The sequence below is a fragment of the Mobula hypostoma genome, chromosome 2 (assembly GCF_963921235.1).
Source record: "Mobula hypostoma chromosome 2, sMobHyp1.1, whole genome shotgun sequence".
In the NCBI taxonomy this organism is placed as follows: domain Eukaryota; kingdom Metazoa; phylum Chordata; class Chondrichthyes; order Myliobatiformes; family Myliobatidae; genus Mobula; species Mobula hypostoma.
The window spans coordinates 159,497,050-159,520,648 of NC_086098.1; the positions used below are offsets into that span (position 1 = coordinate 159,497,050).

General features: G+C 51.8%; 1 protein-coding gene across 1 annotated transcript in view; it reads right to left on the minus strand.

The window, feature by feature from the left end:
* Positions 1-23,599, minus strand: part of slc5a1 (solute carrier family 5 member 1) — a 186,800-nt gene that overhangs the window by 141,805 nt on the left and 21,396 nt on the right. Inside the window, exon 3 of the mRNA XM_063069286.1 lies at positions 18,919-18,990. Within this exon, the coding sequence (XP_062925356.1) occupies positions 18,919-18,990 (72 nt within the window). The remainder of the gene's footprint in view (positions 1-18,918; positions 18,991-23,599) is intronic.

The window sequence follows — 23,599 nt, forward strand, 5'->3', positions numbered from 1 at the left end:
TGATACCTCACCCCTACTCACTCCTACTGTGACACCTCACCCCTACTCACTCCCATTGTGATTCCTCACCCCTACTCACTCCCATTGTGATCCCACACCCCTACTCACACCGTGTAATACCTTACCCCTACTCACTCCCACTGTGATCCCACACCCCTACTCACTCCCACTGTGATACCTCACCCCTACTCACTCCTACTGTGAATCCTCACCCCTGCTCACTCCCACTGTGATACCTCACCCCTACTCACTCCCACTGTGAATCCTCACCCCTACTCACACCGTGTAATACCTTACCCCTACTCACTCCCACTGATCCCACACACCTACTCACTCCCACTGTGATACCTCACCCCTACTCACTCCCACTGTGAATCCTCACCCCGACTCATTCCCACTGTGATACCTCACCCCTACTCACTCAAACTGTGAATCCTCACCCCTACTCATTCCCACTGTGATCCCACACCCCTACTCACACCGTGTAATACCTTACCCCTACTCACTCCCACTGTGATCCCACACCCCTACTCACTCCCACTGTGATCCCACACCCCTACTCACTCCCACTGTGATACCTCACCCCTACTCACTCCCACTGTGAATCCTCACCCCTACTCATTCCGACTGTGAATCCTCACCCCTACTCACTCCCATTGTGATACCTCACCCCAACTCACTCCTACTGTGATACCTCACCCCTACTCACTCCCACTGTGATTCCTCACCCCCACTCATTCCCACTGTGAATCCGCACCCCTACTCACACCATGCAATACCTCACCCCTACTCACTCCCACTGTGAATCCTCACCCCTACTCACTGCCACTGTGATACCTCACCCCTACTCACTCCTACTGTGACACCTCACCCCTACTCACTCCCATTGTGATTCCTCACCCCTACTCACTCCCATTGTGATTCCTCACCCCTACTCACTCCCACTGTGAATCCTCACCCCTACTCACTCCCACTGTGATCCCACACCCCTACTCACTCCCACTGTGATACCTCACCCCTACTCACTCCCACTGTGAATCCTCACCCCTACTCACTCCGACTGTGAATCCTCACCCCTACTCACTCCCATTGTGATACCTCACCCCAACTCACTCCTACTGTGATACCTCACCCCTACTCACTCCCACTGTGATTCCTCACCCCCACTCATTCCCACTGTGAATCCGCACCCCTACTCACACCATGCAATACCTCACCCCTACTCACTCCCACTGTGAATCCTCACCCCTACTCACTCCCACTGTGATACCTCACCCCTACTCACTCCTACTGTGACACCTCACCCCTACTCACTCCCATTGTGATTCCTCACCCCTACTCACTCCCACTGTGAATCCTCACCCCTACTCACTCCCACTGTGATCCCACACCCCTACTCACTCCCACTGTGATACCTCACCCCTACTCACTCCCACTGTGAATCCTCACCCCTACTCACTCCGACTGTGAATCCTCACCCCTACTCACTCCCATTGTGATACCTCACCCCAACTCACTCCTACTGTGATACCTCACCCCTACTCACTCCCACTGTGATTCCTCACCCCCACTCATTCCCACTGTGAATCCGCACCCCTACTCACACCATGCAATACCTCACCCCTACTCACTCCCACTGTGATCCCACACCCCTACTCACTCCCACTGTGATACCTCACCCCTACTCACTCCGACTGTGATACCTCACCCCTACTCACTCCCACTGTGAATCCTCACCCCTACTCACTCCCACTGTGATACCTCACCCCTACTCACTCCGACTGTGAATCCTCACCCCTACTCACTCCCATTGTGATACCTCACCCCAACTCACTCCTACTGTGATACCTCACCCCTACTCACTCCCACTGTGATTCCTCACCCCCACTCATTCCCACTGTGAATCCGCACCCCTACTCACACCATGCAATACCTCACCCCTACTCACTCCCACTGTGATCCCACACCCCTACTCACTCCCACTGTGATACCTCACCCCTACTCACTCCCACTGTGAATCCTCACCCCTACTCATTCCCACTGTGAATCCTCACCCCTACTCACTCCCACTGTGAATCCTCACCCCTACTCATTCCCACTGTGAATCCGCACCCCTACTCACACCGTGCAATACCTCACCCCTACTCACTCCCACTGTGAATCCTCACCCCTACTCATTCCCACTGTGAATCCGCACCCCTACTCACACCGTGCAATACCTCACACCTACTCACTCCCACTGTGATACCTCACCTCTACTCACTCCTACTGTGATACCTCACCCCTACTCACTCCCACTGTGATCCCACACCCCTACTCACTCCCACTGTGATTCCTCACCCCCACTCATTCCCACTGTGAATCCGCACCCCTACTCACACCATGCAATACCTCACCCCTACTCACTCCCACTGTGATCCCACACCCCTACTCACTCCCACTGTGATACCTCACCCCTACTCACTCCCACTGTGAATCCTCACCCCTACTCATTCCCACTGTGAATCCTCACCCCTACTCACTCCCACTGTGAATCCTCACCCCTACTCATTCCCACTGTGAATCCGCACCCCTACTCACACCGTGCAATACCTCACCCCTACTCACTCCCACTGTGAATCCTCACCCCTACTCATTCCCACTGTGAATCCGCACCCCTACTCACACCGTGCAATACCTCACACCTACTCACTCCCACTGTGATACCTCACCTCTACTCACTCCTACTGTGATACCTCACCCCTACTCACTCCCACTGTGATCCCACACCCCTACTCACTCCCACTGTGATACCTCACCCCTACTCACTCCTACTGTGATACCTCACCCCTACTCACTCCCACTGTGAATCCTCACCCCTACTCATTCCCACTGTGAATCCGCACCCCTACTCACACCGTGCAATTCCTCACCCGTACTCACTCCCACTGTGATACCTCACCCCTACTCACTCCGACTGTGAATCCTCACCCCGACTCACTCTCAATGTGATACCTCACCCCTACTCACTCCCACTGTGATACCTCACTCCTACTCACTCCCAATGTGATACCTCACCCCTATACACTCCCGTGAATCTTCACTCCTACTCACTCCAACTGTGAATCCTCACCCCTACTCACTCCCATTGTGATACCTCACCCCAACTCACTCCTACTGTGATACCTCACCCCTACTCACTCCCACTGTGATTCCTCACCCCCACTCATTCCCACTGTGAATCCGCACCCCTACTCACACCATGCAATACCTCACCCCTACTCACTCCCACTGTGAATCCTCACCCCTACTCACTGCCACTGTGATACCTCACCCCTACTGACTCCTACTGTGACACCTCACCCCTACTCACTCCCATTGTGATTCCTCACCCCTACTCACTCCCATTGTGATTCCTCACCCCTACTCACTCCCATTGTGATCCCACACCCCTACTCACACCTTTTAATACCTTACCCCTACTCACTCCCACTGTGATCCCACACCCCTACTCACTCCCACTGTGATACCTCACCCCTACTCACTCCTACTGTGAATCCTCACCCCTGCTCACTCCCACTGTGATACCTCACCCCTACTCACTCCCACTGTGAATCCTCACCCCTACTCACACCGTGTAATACCTTACCCCTACTCACTCCCACTGATCCCACACACCTACTCACTCCCACTGTGATACCTCACCCCTACTCACTCCCACTGTGAATCCTCACCCCGACTCATTCCCACTGTGATACCTCACCCCTACTCACTCAAACTGTGAATCCTCACCCCTACTCATTCCCACTGTGATCCCACACCCCTACTCACACCGTGTAATACCTTACCCCTACTCACTCCCACTGTGATCCCACACCCCTACTCACTCCCACTGTGATCCCACACCCCTACTCACTCCCACTGTGATACCTCACCCCTACTCACTCCCACTGTGAATCCTCACCCCTACTCATTACGACTGTGAATCCTCACCCCTACTCACTCCCATTGTGATATCTCACCCCAACTCACTCCTACTGTGATACCTCACCCCTACTCACTCCCACTGTGATTCCTCACCCCCACTCATTCCCACTGTGAATCCGCACCCCTACTCACACCATGCAATACCTCACCCCTACTCACTCCCACTGTGAATCCTCACCCCTACTCACTGCCACTGTGATACCTCACCCCTACTCACTCCTACTGTGACACCTCACCCCTACTCACTCCCATTGTGATTCCTCACCCCTACTCACTCCCACTGTGAATCCTCACCCCTACTCACTCCCACTGTGAATCCCACACCCCTACTCACTCCCACTGTGATACCTCACCCCTACTCACTCCCACTGTGAATCCTCACCCCTACTCACTCCGACTGTGAATGCTCACCCCTACTCACTCCCATTGTGATACCTCACCCCAACTCACTCCTACTGTGATACCTCACCCCTACTCACTCCCACTGTGATTCCTCACCCCCACTCATTCCCACTGTGAATCCGCACCCCTACTCACACCATGCAATACCTCACCCCTACTCACTCCCACTGTGAATCCTCACCCCTACTCACTCCCACTGTGATACCTCACCCCTACTCACTCCTACTGTGACACCTCACCCCTACTCACTCCCATTGTGATTCCTCACCCCTACTCACTCCCACTGTGAATCCTCACCCCTACTCACTCCCACTGTGATCCCACACCCCTACTCACTCCCACTGTGATACCTCACCCCTACTCACTCCCACTGTGAATCCTCACCCCTACTCACTCCGACTGTGAATCCTCACCCCTACTCACTCCCATTGTGATACCTCACCCCAACTCACTCCTACTGTGATACCTCACCCCTACTCACTCCCACTGTGATTCCTCACCCCCACTCATTCCCACTGTGAATCCGCACCCCTACTCACACCATGCAATACCTCACCCCTACTCACTCCCACTGTGATCCCACACCCCTACTCACTCCCACTGTGATACCTCACCCCTACTCACTCCGACTGTGATACCTCACCCCTACTCACTCCCACTGTGAATCCTCACCCCTACTCACTCCCATTGTGATACCTCACCCCAACTCACTCCTACTGTGATACCTCACCCCTACTCACTCCCACTGTGATTCCTCACCCCCACTCATTCCCACTGTGAATCCGCACCCCTACTCACACCATGCAATACCTCACCCCTACTCACTCCCACTGTGATCCCACACCCCTACTCACTCCCACTGTGATACCTCACCCCTACTCACTCCGACTGTGATACCTCACCCCTACTCACTCCCACTGTGAATCCTCACCCCTACTCACTCCCACTGTGATACCTCACCCCTACTCACTCCGACTGTGAATCCTCACCCCTACTCACTCCCATTGTGATACCTCACCCCAACTCACTCCTACTGTGATACCTCACCCCTACTCACTCCCACTGTGATTCCTCACCCCCACTCATTCCCACTGTGAATCCGCACCCCTACTCACACCATGCAATACCTCACCCCTACTCACTCCCACTGTGATCCCACACCCCTACTCACTCCCACTGTGATACCTCACCCCTACTCACTCCGACTGTGATACCTCACCCCTACTCACTCCCACTGTGAATCCTCACCCCTACTCATTCCCACTGTGAATCCTCACCCCTACTCACTCCCACTGTGAATCCTCACCCCTACTCATTCCCACTGTGAATCCGCACCCCTACTCACACCGTGCAATACCTCACCCCTACTCACTCCCACTGTGAATCCTCACCCCTACTCATTCCCACTGTGAATCCGCACCCCTACTCACACCGTGCAATACCTCACCCCTACTCACTCCCACTGTGATACCTCACCTCTACTCACTCCTACTGTGATACCTCACCCCTACTCACTCCCACTGTGATCCCACACCCCTACTCACTCCCACTGTGATACCTCACCCCTACTCACTCCTACTGTGATACCTCACCCCTACTCACTCCCACTGTGAATCCTCACCCCTACTCATTCCCACTGTGAATCCGCACCCCTACTCACACCGTGCAATTCCTCACCCGTACTCACTCCCACTGTGATACCTCACCCCTACTCACTCCGACTGTGAATCCTCACCCCGACTCACTCTCAATGTGATACCTCACCCCTACTCACTCCCACTGTGATACCTCACTCCTACTCACTCCCAATGTGATACCTCACCCCTATACACTCCCGTGAATCTTCACTCCTACTCACTCCAACTGTGAATCCTCACCCCTACTCACTCCCACTGTGATACCTCACCCCTACTCACTCCCAGTGTGATACCTCACCCCTACTCATTCCCACTGTGAATCCTCACCCCTACTCATTCCCACTGTGAATCCGCATCCCTACTCACACCGTGTAATACCTTACCCCTACTCACTCTCAATGTGATACCTCACCCCTACTCACTCCTACTGTGATACCTCACCCCTACTCACTCCCACTTTGAATCTTCACCCCTACTCATTCCCACTGTGAATCCTCACCCCTACTCACTCCGACTGTGCATCCTCACCCCTACTCACTCCCACTGTGATACCTCACTCCTACTCACTCCCAATGTGATACCTCACCCCCATACACTCCCGTGAATCTTCACTCCTACTCACTCCAACTGTGAATCCTCACCCCTACTCACTCCCACTGTGATACCTCACCCCTACTCACTCCTACTGTGATACCTCACCCCTACTCAATCCCACTGTGATACCTCACCCCTACTCACACCTACTGTGATACCTCACCCCTACTCACTCCCACTGTGAATCCTCACCCCTACTCATTCCCACTGTGAATCCGCACCCCTACTCACACCGTGCAATACCTCACCCCTACTCACTCCCACTGTGATACTTCACCCCTACTCACTCCCACTGTGAATCCTCACCCCTACTCATTCCCACTGTGAATCCGCATCCCTACTCACACCGTGTAATACCTCACCCCTACTCACTCCCACTGTGATCCCACACCCCTACTCACTCCCACTGTGATACCTCACCCCTACTCACTCCCACTGTGAATCCTCACCCCTACTCACTGCCACTGTGATACCTCACCCCTACTCACTCCTACTGTGACACCTCACCCCTACTCACTCCCATTGTGATTCCTCACCCCTACTCACTCCCATTGTGATTCCTCACCCCTACTCACTCCCACTGTGAATCCTCACCCCTACTCATTCCCACTGTGAATCCGCACCCCTACTCACACCGTGCAATACCTCACCCCTACTCACTCCCACTGTGAATCCTCACCCCTACTCATTCCCACTGTGAATCCGCACCCCTACTCACACCGTGCAATACCTCACACCTACTCACTCCCACTGTGATACCTCACCCCCACTCATTCCCACTGTGAATCCGCACCCCTACTCACACCATGCAATACCTCACCCCAACTCACTCCCACTGTGATCCCACACCCCTACTCACTCCCACTGTGATACCTCACCCCTACTCACTCCGACTGTGATACCTCACCCCTACTCACTCCCACTGTGAATCCTCACCCCTACTCACTCCCACTGTGATACCTCACCCCTACTCACTCCGACTGTGAATCCTCACCCCTACTCACTCCCATTGTGATACCTCACCCCAACTCACTCCCACTGTGATACCTCACCCCTACTCACTCCCACTGTGATTCCTCACCCCCACTCATTCCCACTGTGAATCCGCACCCCTACTCACACCATGCAATACCTCACCCCTACTCACTCCCACTGTGATCCCACACCCCTACTCACTCCCACTGTGATACCTCACCCCTACTCACTCCGACTGTGATACCTCACCCCTACTCACTCCCACTGTGAATCCTCACCCCTACTCATTCCCACTGTGAATCCTCACCCCTACTCACTCCCACTGTGAATCCTCACCCCTACTCATTCCCACTGTGAATCCGCACCCCTACTCACACCGTGCAATACCTCACCCCTACTCACTCCCACTGTGAATCCTCACCCCTACTCATTCCCACTGTGAATCCGCACCCCTACTCACACCGTGCAATACCTCACCCCTACTCACTCCCACTGTGATACCTCACCTCTACTCACTCCTACTGTGATACCTCACCCCTACTCACTCCCACTGTGATCCCACACCCCTACTCACTCCCACTGTGATACCTCACCCCTACTCACTCCTACTGTGATACCTCACCCCTACTCACTCCCACTGTGAATCCTCACCCCTACTCATTCCCACTGTGAATCCGCACCCCTACTCACACCGTGCAATTCCTCACCCGTACTCACTCCCACTGTGATACCTCACCCCTACTCACTCCGACTGTGAATCCTCACCCCGACTCACTCTCAATGTGATACCTCACCCCTACTCACTCCCACTGTGATACCTCACTCCTACTCACTCCCAATGTGATACCTCACCCCTATACACTCCCGTGAATCTTCACTCCTACTCACTCCAACTGTGAATCCTCACCCCTACTCACTCCCACTGTGATACCTCACCCCTACTCACTCCCAGTGTGATACCTCACCCCTACTCATTCCCACTGTGAATCCTCACCCCTACTCATTCCCACTGTGAATCCGCATCCCTACTCACACCGTGTAATACCTTACCCCTACTCACTCTCAATGTGATACCTCACCCCTACTCACTCCTACTGTGATACCTCACCCCTACTCACTCCCACTTTGAATCTTCACCCCTACTCATTCCCACTGTGAATCCTCACCCCTACTCACTCCGACTGTGCATCCTCACCCCTACTCACTCCCACTGTGATACCTCACTCCTACTCACTCCCAATGTGATACCTCACCCCCATACACTCCCGTGAATCTTCACTCCTACTCACTCCAACTGTGAATCCTCACCCCTACTCACTCCCACTGTGATACCTCACCCCTACTCACTCCTACTGTGATACCTCACCCCTACTCAATCCCACTGTGATACCTCACCCCTACTCACACCTACTGTGATACCTCACCCCTACTCACTCCCACTGTGAATCCTCACCCCTACTCATTCCCACTGTGAATCCGCACCCCTACTCACACCGTGCAATACCTCACCCCTACTCACTCCCACTGTGATACTTCACCCCTACTCACTCCCACTGTGAATCCTCACCCCTACTCATTCCCACTGTGAATCCGCATCCCTACTCACACCGTGTAATACCTCACCCCTACTCACTCCCACTGTGATCCCACACCCCTACTCACTCCCACTGTGATACCTCACCCCTACTCACTCCCACTGTGAATCCTCACCCCTACTCACTGCCACTGTGATACCTCACCCCTACTCACTCCTACTGTGACACCTCACCCCTACTCACTCCCATTGTGATTCCTCACCCCTACTCACTCCCATTGTGATTCCTCACCCCTACTCACTCCCACTGTGAATCCTCACCCCTACTCATTCCCACTGTGAATCCGCACCCCTACTCACACCGTGCAATACCTCACCCCTACTCACTCCCACTGTGAATCCTCACCCCTACTCATTCCCACTGTGAATCCGCACCCCTACTCACACCGTGCAATACCTCACACCTACTCACTCCCACTGTGATACCTCACCTCTACTCACTCCTACTGTGATACCTCACCCCTACTCACTCCCACTGTGATCCCACACCCCTACTCACTCCCACTGTGATACCTCACCCCTACTCACTCCTACTGTGATACCTCACCCCTACTCACTCCCACGGTGAATCCTCACCCCTACTCATTCCCACTGTGAATCCGCACCCCTACTCACACCGTGCAATTCCTCACCCGTACTCACTCCCACTGTGATACCTCACCCCTACTCACTCCGACTGTGAATCCTCACCCCGACTCACTCTCAATGTGATACCTCACCCCTACTCACTCCCACTGTGATACCTCACTCCTACTCACTCCCAATGTGATACCTCACCCCTATACACTCCCGTGAATCTTCACTCCTACTCACTCCAACTGTGAATCCTCACCCCTACTCACTCCCATTGTGATACCTCACCCCAACTCACTCCTACTGTGATACCTCACCCCTACTCACTCCCACTGTGATTCCTCACCCCCACTCATTCCCACTGTGAATCCGCACCCCTACTCACACCATGCAATACCTCACCCCTACTCACTCCCACTGTGAATCCTCACCCCTACTCACTGCCACTGTGATACCTCACCCCTACTCACTCCTACTGTGACACCTGACCCCTACTCACTCCCATTGTGATTCCTCACCCCTACTCACTCCCATTGTGATTCCTCACCCCTACTCACTCCCATTGTGATCCCACACCCCTACTCACACCGTGTAATACCTTACCCCTACTCACTCCCACTGTGATCCCACACCCCTACTCACTCCCACTGTGATACCTCACCCCTACTCACTCCTACTGTGAATCCTCACCCCTGCTCACTCCCACTGTGATACCTCACCCCTACTCACTCCCACTGTGAATCCTCACCCCTACTCACACCGTGTAATACCTTACCCCTACTCACTCCCACTGATCCCACACACCTACTCACTCCCACTGTGATACCTCACCCCTACTCACTCCCACTGTGAATCCTCACCCCTACTCATTCCCACTGTGATACCTCACCCCTACTCACTCAAACTGTGAATCCTCACCCCTACTCATTCCCACTGTGATCCCACACCCCTACTCACACCGTGTAATACCTTACCCCTACTCACTCCCACTGTGATCCCACACCCCTACTCACTCCCACTGTGATCCCACACCCCTACTCACTCCCACTGTGATACCTCACCCCTACTCACTCCCACTGTGAATCCTCACCCCTACTCATTCCCACTGTGCAATACCTCACCCCTACTCACTCCCACTGTGATACCTCACCCCAACTCACTCCTACTGTGATACCTCACCCCTACTCACTCCCACTGTGATTCCTCACCCCCACTCATTCCCACTGTGAATCCGCACCCCTACTCACACCATGCAATACCTCACCCCTACTCACTCCCACTGTGAATCCTCACCCCTACTCACTGCCACTGTGATACCTCACCCCTACTCACTCCTACTGTGACACCTCACCCCTACTCACTCCCATTGTGATTCCTCACCCCTACTCACTCCCATTGTGATTCCTCACCCCTACTCACTCCCACTGTGAATCCTCACCCCTACTCACTCCCACTGTGATCCCACACCCCTACTCACTCCCACTGTGATACTTCACCCCTACTCACTCCCACTGTGAATCCTCACCCCTACTCACTCCGACTGTGAATCCTCACCCCTACTCACTCCCATTGTGATACCTCACCCCAACTCACTCCTACTGTGATACCTCACCCCTACTCACTCCCAACTGTGATTCCTCACCCCCACTCATTCCCACTGTGAATCCGCACCCCTACTCACACCATGCAATACCTCACCCCTACTCACTCCCACTGTGAATCCTCACCCCTACTCACTCCCACTGTGATACCTCACCCCTACTCACTCCTACTGTGACACCTCACCCCTACTCACTCCCATTGTGATTCCTCACCCCTACTCACTCCCATTGTGATTCCTCACCCCTACTCACTCCCACTGTGAATCCTCACCCCTACTCACTCCCACTGTGATCCCACACCCCTACTCACTCCCACTGTGATACCTCACCCCTACTCACTCCCACTGTGAATCCTCACCCCTACTCACTCCGACTGTGAATCCTCACCCCTACTCACTCCCATTGTGATACCTCACCCCAACTCACTCCTACTGTGATACCTCACCCCTACTCACTCCCACTGTGATTCCTCACCCCCACTCATTCCCACTGTGAATCCGCACCCCTACTCACACCATGCAATACCTCACCCCTACTCACTCCCACTGTGATCCCACACCCCTACTCACTCCCACTGTGATACCTCACCCCTACTCACTCCGACTGTGATACCTCACCCCTACTCACTCCCACTGTGAATCCTCACCCCTACTCACTCCCACTGTGATACCTCACCCCTACTCACTCCGACTGTGAATCCTCACCCCTACTCACTCCCATTGTGATACCTCACCCCAACTCACTCCTACTGTGATACCTCACCCCTACTCACTCCCACTGTGATTCCTCACCCCCACTCATTCCCACTGTGAATCCGCACCCCTACTCACACCATGCAATACCTCACCCCTACTCACTCCCACTGTGATCCCACACCCCTACTCACTCCCACTGTGATACCTCACCCCTACTCACTCCGACTGTGATACCTCACCCCTACTCACTCCCACTGTGAATCCTCACCCCTACTCAGTCCCACTGTGAATCCTCACCCCTACTCACTCCCACTGTGAATCCTCACCCCTACTCATTCCCACTGTGAATCCGCACCCCTACTCACACCGTGCAATACCTCACCCCTACTCACTCCCACTGTGAATCCTCACCCGTACTCATTCCCACTGTGAATCCGCACCCCTACTCACACCGTGCAATACCTCACCCCTACTCACTCCCACTGTGATACCTCACCTCTACTCACTCCTACTGTGATACCTCACCCCTACTCACTCCCACTGTGATCCCACACCCCTACTCACTCCCACTGTGATACCTCACCCCTACTCACTCCTACTGTGATACCTCACCCCTACTCACTCCCACTGTGAATCCTCACCCCTACTCATTCCCACTGTGAATCCGCACCCCTACTCACACCGTGCAATTCCTCACCCGTACTCACTCCCACTGTGATACCTCACCCCTACTCACTCCGACTGTGAATCCTCACCCCGACTCACTCTCAATGTGATACCTCACCCCTACTCACTCCCACTGTGATACCTCACTCCTACTCACTCCCAATGTGATACCTCACCCCTATACACTCCCGTGAATCTTCACTCCTACTCACTCCAACTGTGAATCCTCACCCCTACTCACTCCCACTGTGATACCTCACCCCTACTCACTCCCAGTGTGATACCTCACCCCTACTCATTCCCACTGTGAATCCTCACCCCTACTCATTCCCACTGTGAATCCGCATCCCTACTCACACCGTGTAATACCTCACCCCTACTCACTCTCAATGTGATACCTCACCCCTACTCACTCCTACTGTGATACCTCACCCCTACTCACTCCCACTTTGAATCTTCACCCCTACTCATTCCCACTGTGAATCCTCACCCCTACTCACTCCGACTGTGCATCCTCACCCCTACTCACTCCCACTGTGATACCTCACTCCTACTCACTCCCAATGTGATACCTCACCCCCATACACTCCCGTGAATCTTCACTCCTACTCACTCCAACTGTGAATCCTCACCCCTACTCACTCCCACTGTGATACCTCACCCCTACTCACTCCTACTGTGATACCTCACCCCTACTCACTCCCACTGTGATACCTCACCCCTACTCACACCTACTGTGATACCTCACCCCTACTCACTCCCACTGTGAATCCTCACCCCTACTCATTCCCACTGTGAATCCGCACCCCTACTCACACCGTGCAATACCTCACCCCTACTCACTCCCACTGTGATACCTCACCCCTACTCACTCCCACTGTGAATCCTCACCCCTACTCATTCCCACTGTGAATCCGCATCCCTACTCACACCGTGTAATACCTCACCCCTACTCACTCCCACTGTGATCCCACACCCCTACTCACTCCCACTGTGATACCTCACCCCTACTCACTCCCACTGTGAATCCTCACCCCTACTCATTCCGACTGTGAATCCTCACCCCTACTCACTCCCATTGTGATACCTCACCCCAACTCACTCCTACTGTGATACCTCACCCCTACTCACTCCCACTGTGATTCCTCACCCCCACTCATTCCCACTGTGAATCCGCACCCCTACTCACACCATGCAATACCTCACCCCTACTCACTCCCACTGTGAATCCTCACCCCTACTCACTGCCACTGTGATACCTCACCCCTACTCACTCCTACTGTGACACCTCACCCCTACTCACTCCCATTGTGATTCCTCACCCCTACTCACTCCCATTGTGATTCCTCACCCCTACTCACTCCCACTGTGAATCCTCACCCCTACTCACTCCCACTGTGATCCCACACCCCTACTCACTCCCACTGTGATACCTCACCCCTACTCACTCCCACTGTGAATCCTCACCCCTACTCACTCCGACTGTGAATCCTCACCCCTACTCACTCCCATTGTGATACCTCACCCCAACTCACTCCTACTGTGATACCTCACCCCTACTCACTCCCACTGTGATTCCTCACCCCCACTCATTCCCACTGTGAATCCGCACCCCTACTCACACCATGCAATACCTCACCCCTACTCACTCCCACTGTGAATCCTCACCCCTACTCACTCCCACTGTGATACCTCACCCCTACTCACTCCTACTGTGACACCTCACCCCTACTCACTCCCATTGTGATTCCTCACCCCTACTCACTCCCATTGTGATTCCTCACCCCTACTCACTCCCACTGTGAATCCTCACCCCTACTCACTCCCACTGTGATCCCACACCCCTACTCACTCCCACTGTGATACCTCACCCCTACTCACTCCCACTGTGAATCCTCACCCCTACTCACTCCGACTGTGAATCCTCACCCCTACTCACTCCCATTGTGATACCTCACCCCAACTCACTCCTACTGTGATACCTCACCCCTAGTCACTCCCACTGTGATTCCTCACCCCCACTCATTCCCACTGTGAATCCGCACCCCTACTCACACCATGCAATACCTCACCCCTACTCACTCCCACTGTGATCCCACACCCCTACTCACTCCCACTGTGATACCTCACCCCTACTCACTCCGACTGTGATACCTCACCCCTACTCACTCCCTCTGTGAATCCTCACCCCTACTCACTCCCACTGTGATACCTCACCCCTACTCACTCCGACTGTGAATCTTCACCCCTACTCACTCCCATTGTGATACCTCACCCCAACTCACTCCTACTGTGATACCTCACCCCTACTCACTCCCACTGTGATTCCTCACCCCCACTCATTCCCACTGTGAATCCGCACCCCTACTCACACCATGCAATACCTCACCCCTACTCACTCCCACTGTGATCCCTCACCCCTACTCACTCCCACTGTGATACCTCACCCCTACTCACTCCGACTGTGATACCTCACCCCTACTCACTCCCACTGTGAATCCTCACCCCTACTCATTCCCACTGTGAATCCTCACCCCTACTCACTCCCACTGTGAATCCTCACCCCTACTCATTCCCACTGTGAATCCGCACCCCTACTCACACCGTGCAATACCTCACCCCTACTCACTCCCACTGTGAATCCTCACCCCTACTCATTCCCACTGTGAATCCGCACCCCTACTCACACCGTGCAATACCTCACCCCTACTCACTCCCACTGTGATACCTCACCTCTACTCACTCCTACTGTGATACCTCACCCCTACTCACTCCCACTGTGATCCCACACCCCTACTCACTCCCACTGTGATACCTCACCCCTACTCACTCCTACTGTGATACCTCACCCCTACTCACTCCCACTGTGAATCCTCACCCCTACTCATTCCCACTGTGAATCCGCACCCCTACTCACACCGTGCAATTCCTCACCCGTACTCACTCCCACTGTGATACCTCACCCCTACTCACTCCGACTGTGAATCCTCACCCCGACTCACTCTCAATGTGATACCTCACCCCTACTCACTCCCACTGTGATACCTCACTCCTACTCACTCCCAATGTGATACCTCACCCCTATACACTCCCGTGAATCTTCACTCCTACTCACTCCAACTGTGAATCCTCACCCCTACTCACTCCCACTGTGATACCTCACCCCTACTCACTCCCAGTGTGATACCTCACCCCTACTCATTCCCACTGTGAATCCTCACCCCTACTCATTCCCACTGTGAATCCGCATCCCTACTCACACCGTGTAATACCTCACCCCTACTCACTCTCAATGTGATACCTCACCCCTACTCACTCCTACTGTGATACCTCACCCCTACTCACTCCCACTTTGAATCTTCACCCCTACTCATTCCCACTGTGAATCCTCACCCCTACTCACTCCGACTGTGCATCCTCACCCCTACTCACTCCCACTGTGATACCTCACACCTACTCACTCCCAATGTGATACCTCACCCCCATACACTCCCGTGAATCTTCACTCCTACTCACTCCAACTGTGAATCCTCACCCCTACTCACTCCCACTGTGATACCTCACCCCTACTCACTCCTACTGTGATACCTCACCCCTACTCACTCCCACTGTGATACCTCACCCCTACTCACACCTACTGTGATACCTCACCCCTACTCACTCCCACTGTGAATCCTCACCCCTACTCATTCCCACTGTGAATCCGCACCCCTACTCACACCGTGCAATACCTCACCCCTACTCACTCCCACTGTGATACCTCACCCCTACTCACTCCCACTGTGAATCCTCACCCCTACTCATTCCCACTGTGAATCCGCATCCCTACTCACACCGTGTAATACCTCACCCCTACTCACTCCCACTGTGATCCCACACCCCTACTCACTCCCACTGTGATGCCTCACCCCTACTCACTCCGACTGTGAATCCTCACCCCTACTCACTCTCAATGTGATACCTCACCCCTACTCACTCCAACTGTGAATCCTCACCCCTACTCACTCCCACTGTGATATCTCACCCCTACACACTCCCACTGTGAATCCTCACCCCTACTCACTCTCAATGTGATACCTCACCCCTACTCACTCCCACTGTGATACCTCACCCCTACTCACTCCCACTTTGAATCCTCACCCCTACTCACTCATATTGTGATACTTCACCCCCGCCCTCAGTGATATCTCACCCTCTCTCCCCCACAGTGATCCCTCACCCCCCTCCCACAGTTAATACCTCACCCCCCCCAACACAGTGATACCTCAGCCTCTCTCTCTCTGTGACAGGTATCACTGTGGGAGTGAGGGGGTGAAGTATCACTGTGGGAGGGTGTGAAGAATCACTGTGGGAATGTGTGGGTGAGATATTACTGTTGGAGTGATGGTGAGGTTTCACTGTTGTAGAATGGGTGGTTTCTCACTGTGTGAGCAGGCTGAGTATCACTGTGTGACAGAGCGAGGGTGAGGTATCACTGTGGGAGAGGGGGTGTGAGGTAGCATAGTGGGAGAGAGTGGGGTGTGGTATCACTAGTTTGTGGTTGTGAATTATGTACAATTCCACCAATTACATTACCCTACACAGTTCTCCTCCAGTTGGTGAGGAGCCACCTGTTGAGAAATCGCACAGGAGAGAAACCCCAGGTTCCCCGAACTTAGTGTCAGCAAGCCGCAGGCTTGTGACTGCTGTTCGGTAAGCCTGGATGTCTGGGTCAGTAGCTCGTTCAGCTGCCATGCCGGCATAGTCAACCCCGATGTGTATGGTGTCAACGGCTGGCTGTGAGAGGCAGTCAGCCATGGCAGTACTTTTCCCTGAGGGGTTCGTGGTTAACTATTGCTGTGAAATGCTGTACTTTCTTTTGCGGGGACAGAGCTGCCACCTGAAGAAGGTGAGCAGATGCCACACGCCTCCGACCAACTGTTCATGCACAGCACCCACAGCATTGTCTGAAGTGTCAGTAGTAATGACTATGGGTGTGTTAGTGTCAGTAGTAATGGCTATGGGTGTGTTACTGTCAGTAGTAATGGCTATGGGTGTGTTGGTGTCAGTAGTAATGGCTATGGGTGTGTTGGGAAGAGGGTGCACCAGTAGGGTCACGTTAGAAAGATCTTGTTTGGTGTCATCAAATTCCCTGGCCATGTCTGCTGACCAGTCAAGGACGTGATTAGGGGCATTGCCTTTAAGTGCACTGTACAGGGGGAACAAGTTCAACAGCTTGTAGAATGAAGCAGTGATCGAAATTCATTTAGCTGGGCTAATAAATCCACAGTGATACTTCAACCTCACTCTCTTTCACAGTGATACCCCAACCCCTCTCTCCCACAGTGATACCTCACCCTCCCGCTCTCTCCCACAGTGATACCTCACCCTCTCTCTCTCCCACAGTGATACCCCAACCCCTCTCTCTCTCCCACTGTGATACCTCATCCTCTCTCCATCCCACTGTGATACCTCACCCTCTCTCTCTCCCCCACTGTGATACCTCATCCTGTCTCTCTCCCACAGTGATATCTCACACCTCTTTCCCAAAGCAATACCTCATCCCCTCTCTTTCCCAGTGTTCTCCTTCCCCTCTCCCACAGTGATACTTCATCCCCTCACTCTCCCATGATGTTACCCCACTCTCTCTCCCACAGTGATATCTCACCCCCTTTCTCTTCCACTGTGATACCTCACCCCGCCTTGCACAATAATATCTCACCCTCTTCTCCCAATGATATCTCACCTGCTTTCTCCCAGTGATATCTCAACCCGTCTCTCCCAGTGATATCTCAACCCTCTCTCCCAGTGCTACCTCACCCACCTCTCCCAGTGATATCTCAACCCTCTCTCCCAGTGATATCTCAAACCCTCTTTCCCAATGATATCTCACCCTCTCTCTCCCTGTGATATCTCAACCCTCTCTCCCAGTGCTACCTCACCGTCTGCTTCCCAGTGATACCTGAACACATTCTTTCCCAATGATATCTCACCCCCTCTCTCCCAGTGATATCTCACCCTCTCTCCCAGTGATATCTCACCCTCTCTCTCCCAGTGCTACCTCACCCTCTGTCTCCCAGTGATACCTGAACACATTCTCTCCCACAGTTATACACCAGCCCTCTTTTTCTCTCTCCCATTGTGAAATTAACTTGCCCCTTTTCTCTCCCAGTGTAATATGAACTCCTCTCTCTCTGACATCGCAGACCTGTGAGGTTGAAGGGAAGTCTCCTTACCGGCCACCAGCTCATGCTCCTGCCCGCAAGGAAGAAGCCCCCAACAGTGCCGCGGTTGCTCTGCACCATCGCCTGTGGAAACAGGAACAGCAGTTGTTACTGCTGGAAACTCTCAAATGCAGATGGGACCCTTTGATGTCGTTTTCAGTCTGGTATACTGGAACATTGATTTCACTTTGAGGAAATTTCACATTTGGCTTTCTCTAGTTTGGTCATTCAGGCAGCTGCCATCAGGAGAACATGGACCACTTTGCTCCTTTTTTTCCAAAACTACTTTTATTACAAACTTAATTCTCCTACGCTACAAAATTCTACAACAAACTCATAGACCATGCAGTGATTAACACAATTACTAATGCAAACTAAATTCATCTGTGTCAAGGATGGTGTTTATCCCTACGGTGCCCAGCAATCCCAGAATTGCTCTATGGTACCCACGGACACCACATGCTCCCTCTGGATGGTTACCCAGGCTCAGAGATACTCCCGGAGCATCGCTAGGCAGTCCACCCAGGCAGGACCTTCCATGACCCACTTCCAGGACTATCATTGCCAGCCCCAGAATAAAGTTTATTGATATCGTCTCTTCTTACTGGATGATCATGTATAAATAGAGTGACACCAAAATGCAAACAGAAGGTTAGAGCAGCACTTGCAGATATGTTGGGGAGGGGGGAGCCTATTGGGAGATCCCGAGACACTGGGAGCTGTCTCATGTGGTTCTACTTATGGACAGGTGTGAGTCCCACAAGGCAACCCACTCCCCACACCTCGCCAAACCCACCAATTACCCTCCTTGATGCTATTACTGATCCCTACTCCGCATCTCGATGTCAGCTGCCACTTCCCCAATTCCCCGAACCTCTAACCCCTTACTCCCATCTCCACAACCCATGCCAGTCTGATCTCTCCCTTTTCCTCTTCTCAGTTTCCAGGCTGACACCATCAGCTCACAGACAACAGCTGGAGTCCTCCACTCTACCACCCTCAAACATCCCCCTAACTTCCCCTCATGTCTGTGCTGGCTTGTTGCCACCCAGTTTGTCCTATTCCCAACACAAGAAGGCAAGACCATCCTTGCCAGAAAGTAGAGCTCCACCCCTGGGTGCTGGCTAAATTGTCATTTGCACCCTCTGCAGAGGAGAAGAGTGCCTCTGGACTTGCGGATTGAGTTATCACCTGAATCACAATGCTTCAGGAGAACAAACAAGTTGTGTCACATTTACACTGCTCAAGCTCACGTTCAGAGGTGGACAGGGACCTTGGGATACGTACACCCTCCTCGTCCAGCTGGCACCCCTTCCTCAACATCCTAAGGATGTGAAAGCAACACATTTCTGGAAGAAATCAATCTGATTATTTAAAAAGATCCCAAAAAATAATCTGTGCTGCGTGGGAGGGAGGGAGGGAGGGAATTGTTGTCCCATTGTTGTTGTTGTTGCTGGTGTTTTTCTATGGACATGGTGGGAATGTCCATAAGATATCGGAGCAGAATCAATCTATTGGCCCATGTTGCTGCTGGAGTGCATGACAACACTTGTGAGCTTAGATTGTTGTGTCAGTTCTTAACACAAATGACACATTTCACTATATGTTTCGATGTACATGTGATAAATAAATGGATCTAAATCTCACCCTAAGCCCCTGCTCTCTCATGTATGTTTTCCCAGCTCTGGGAAAAAGGTGAGTGTGCATCCATCCTATTGACACCCCTCAAGATTTCATACAATCTTTAGATCACTTCTCCTCTCCCAAGCTCCAGTGAAGAGTCTCAACCTGCTCAATCTCTCTCCATAACTTAGTCTTAGCAACATCCTCCTCTTTACTCTTTCTAGCTTAATGGCATCTTTCTATCTTCCCAATTAGCTCAAACAAATTTTTCAATCTTCTCTTTTATCCAGTTCAGACTTACTGCTCCTCCCTACATTCCGTAGCCACTTTATTAGGTACATCTGTGCACCTGTTTGCTAATGCAAGTACCTAATCAGCCAATCATGTGGTAGCAACCCAATGCATAAAAACATACAGACATGGTCAAGAGGTTCAGTTGTTGTTCAGATAAAACATCAGCATGGGAAAGAAATGTGATCTTTGACTGTGGAATGTTTGTTGGTGCCACATGGGGTGGTTTGAGTATCTCAGAAACTGATCTTCTGAGACTTTCACACACAATTGTCACTACAATTTATAAAGAGTGGTGTGAGAAACAAAAAACATCTAATGAGCAGCAGTTCAGTGGCTGAAAATGCCTTGTTAAGGATCCTTGACAAGAAAACACACCAGCAAGGACAGAACTGGAAAAATGTTGTAGAGAATCACGATTTAATACATACCTGAGAAAATGTTCCAGTAATTACAAGCTAATATTACAAAAGGGCAAGGCTTTAAAAGGAACAGCCACTTTGGCTTCATAATAGAAACCATAGAAAAACTACAGCACAGAAACAGGCCATTTGGCCCTTCTTGGCTTTGCCAAACCATTTTCTGCCTAGTCCCACTGACCTGCACACGGACCATATCCCTCCGTACACCTCCCATCCATGTATCTATCCAATTTATTCTTAAATGTTAAAAAAGAACCTGCATTTACCACATCGTCTGGCAGCTCATTCCATACTCCCACCATTCTCTGTGTGAAGAAGCCCCCCCTAATGTTCCCTTTAAACTTTTGCCCCCTCACCCTTAACCCATGTCCTCTGGTTTTTTTTCTCCCCTTGCCTCTATGAGGAGATGTCAGAAGATAATGGCCAGACTGGTTCAGGCTGACAGGAAGGCATCAGTAACTGAAATAAGCATGTGTTACAACACTGGTGTGCAGAAGAGCATCTCTGAACACACAGCACATTGAATGAAGCAGCAGAAGGCCATGAACATACAGTCAGTAACCACTTTATTAGATATAGGAGGTACCCGAGAAGGTGGGGGCAGCTGCCCACTTGATGTCTGGAAACGGTGCTGTTGTGGAGGGAGCTGCAACATTAATGAAGTCACTTCCAAGACACAAGTAATGTGTGATGTGTGGGACACATGCTCATGGTGATATGTCATTGTACTCACCATCCCTGCCCCACAAGTACACAGAATTTCCTGCTGAGTCCATCCAGCATTTTTGTGAATTGCACAGACTTACCAATATACCTTAGCAGCATCCCAGGAAAGTTATTTGTTTAATTTTGAGACTTTTTAGTGTTATATAGGGATTCTAACTCACTCTGGTCCATAGGGAAGTTGGTTAATGATCTCACAAGGAAACTGAAGTTATCCTTGAATCATGAAGCCAAAGTGGTTGTTCCTTTGAAAGCCTTACCCTTTAGTAGCATTAACTTAAATTACCAGAGCATTTTCTCAGGTGTGTATTAAATCATGGTTCTCTGCAACATTTTTCCAGTTCTCTCTTGCTGGTGTCAAGGATCATTGGTGGTGAAATTCCCATTCCGATCTCACCTTCCCACGACCTCAACGGATCTTCACACGGCCTTCGACCACCTGGACAACACAAACACCTATGTCAGGATGCCGTTCAATGACTATAGCTCAGCATTTAATACCATCATTTCCACAATCCTGATTGAGAAGTTGCAGAACCTGGGCCTCTGTACCTCCCTCTGCAATCGGATCCTTGACTTTCTAACTGGAAGACCGCAACCTGTGCGGATTGGTGATAACATCTCCTCCTCACTGATGATCAATACTGGTGCACCTCAAGGGTGTGTGCTTAGCCCAATGCTCTACTCTCTATATACACATGACTGTGTGGCTAGGCACAACTTAAATACCATCAATAAATTTGCTGATGATAAAACCATTGTCGGTAGAATCTCAGGTGATGATGAAAGGACGTACAGGAGTGAGATATGCCAACTAGTGGAGTGGTGCTGCAGCAACAACCTAGTATTCAACAGCAGTAAGGTGAAAGAGCTGATTGTGGACTTCAGGAAGGGTAAGGCGAAGGAACACATACCAATCCTCACAGAGGGAACAGAAGTGGAGAGAGTGAGCAGTTTCAAGTTCCTGGGTGTCAAGATCTCTGAGCATCTAACCTGGTCCCAACATATTGATGTAATTATAAAAAAGGCAAGACAGAGGCTATACTTTATTAGGAGATTGAAGAGATTTGGCACGTCAACAAATGCACTCAAACTTCTACAGATGTACCGTGGAGAGCATTCTGACAGGCTGCATCACTGTCTGGTATGGAGAGGCGATTGCACAGGACTGAAAGAAGCTGCAGAAAGTTGTAAATCTAGTCAGCTCCATCTTGGGCACTAGTCTACAAAGTACCCAGGACATTTTCAGGGAGCGGTGTCTCAGAAAGGCAGCGTCCATTATTAAGGATGTCCACCATCCAGGGCACGCCCTTTTCTCACTGTTGCCATCAGGTAGGAAGTACAGAAGCCTGAAGGCACACATTCAGCGATTCAAAAACAGCTTCTTCCCCTCTGCCATCCGATTCCTAACTGGACATTGAAGCCTTGGACACTACCTCACTTTTTTAATATACAGTATTTCTGTTTTTGCTCTTTAAAAAAATCTTCAATATTCGTAATTGATTTACTTGTTTATTTATTATTATTATTATTATTTTTATTTGTTATTGTTTTTTTCTCTGCTAGATTATGTATTGTGTTGAACTGCTGCTGCTAAGTTAACAAATTCCATGTCAGATGCCAGTGATAATAAA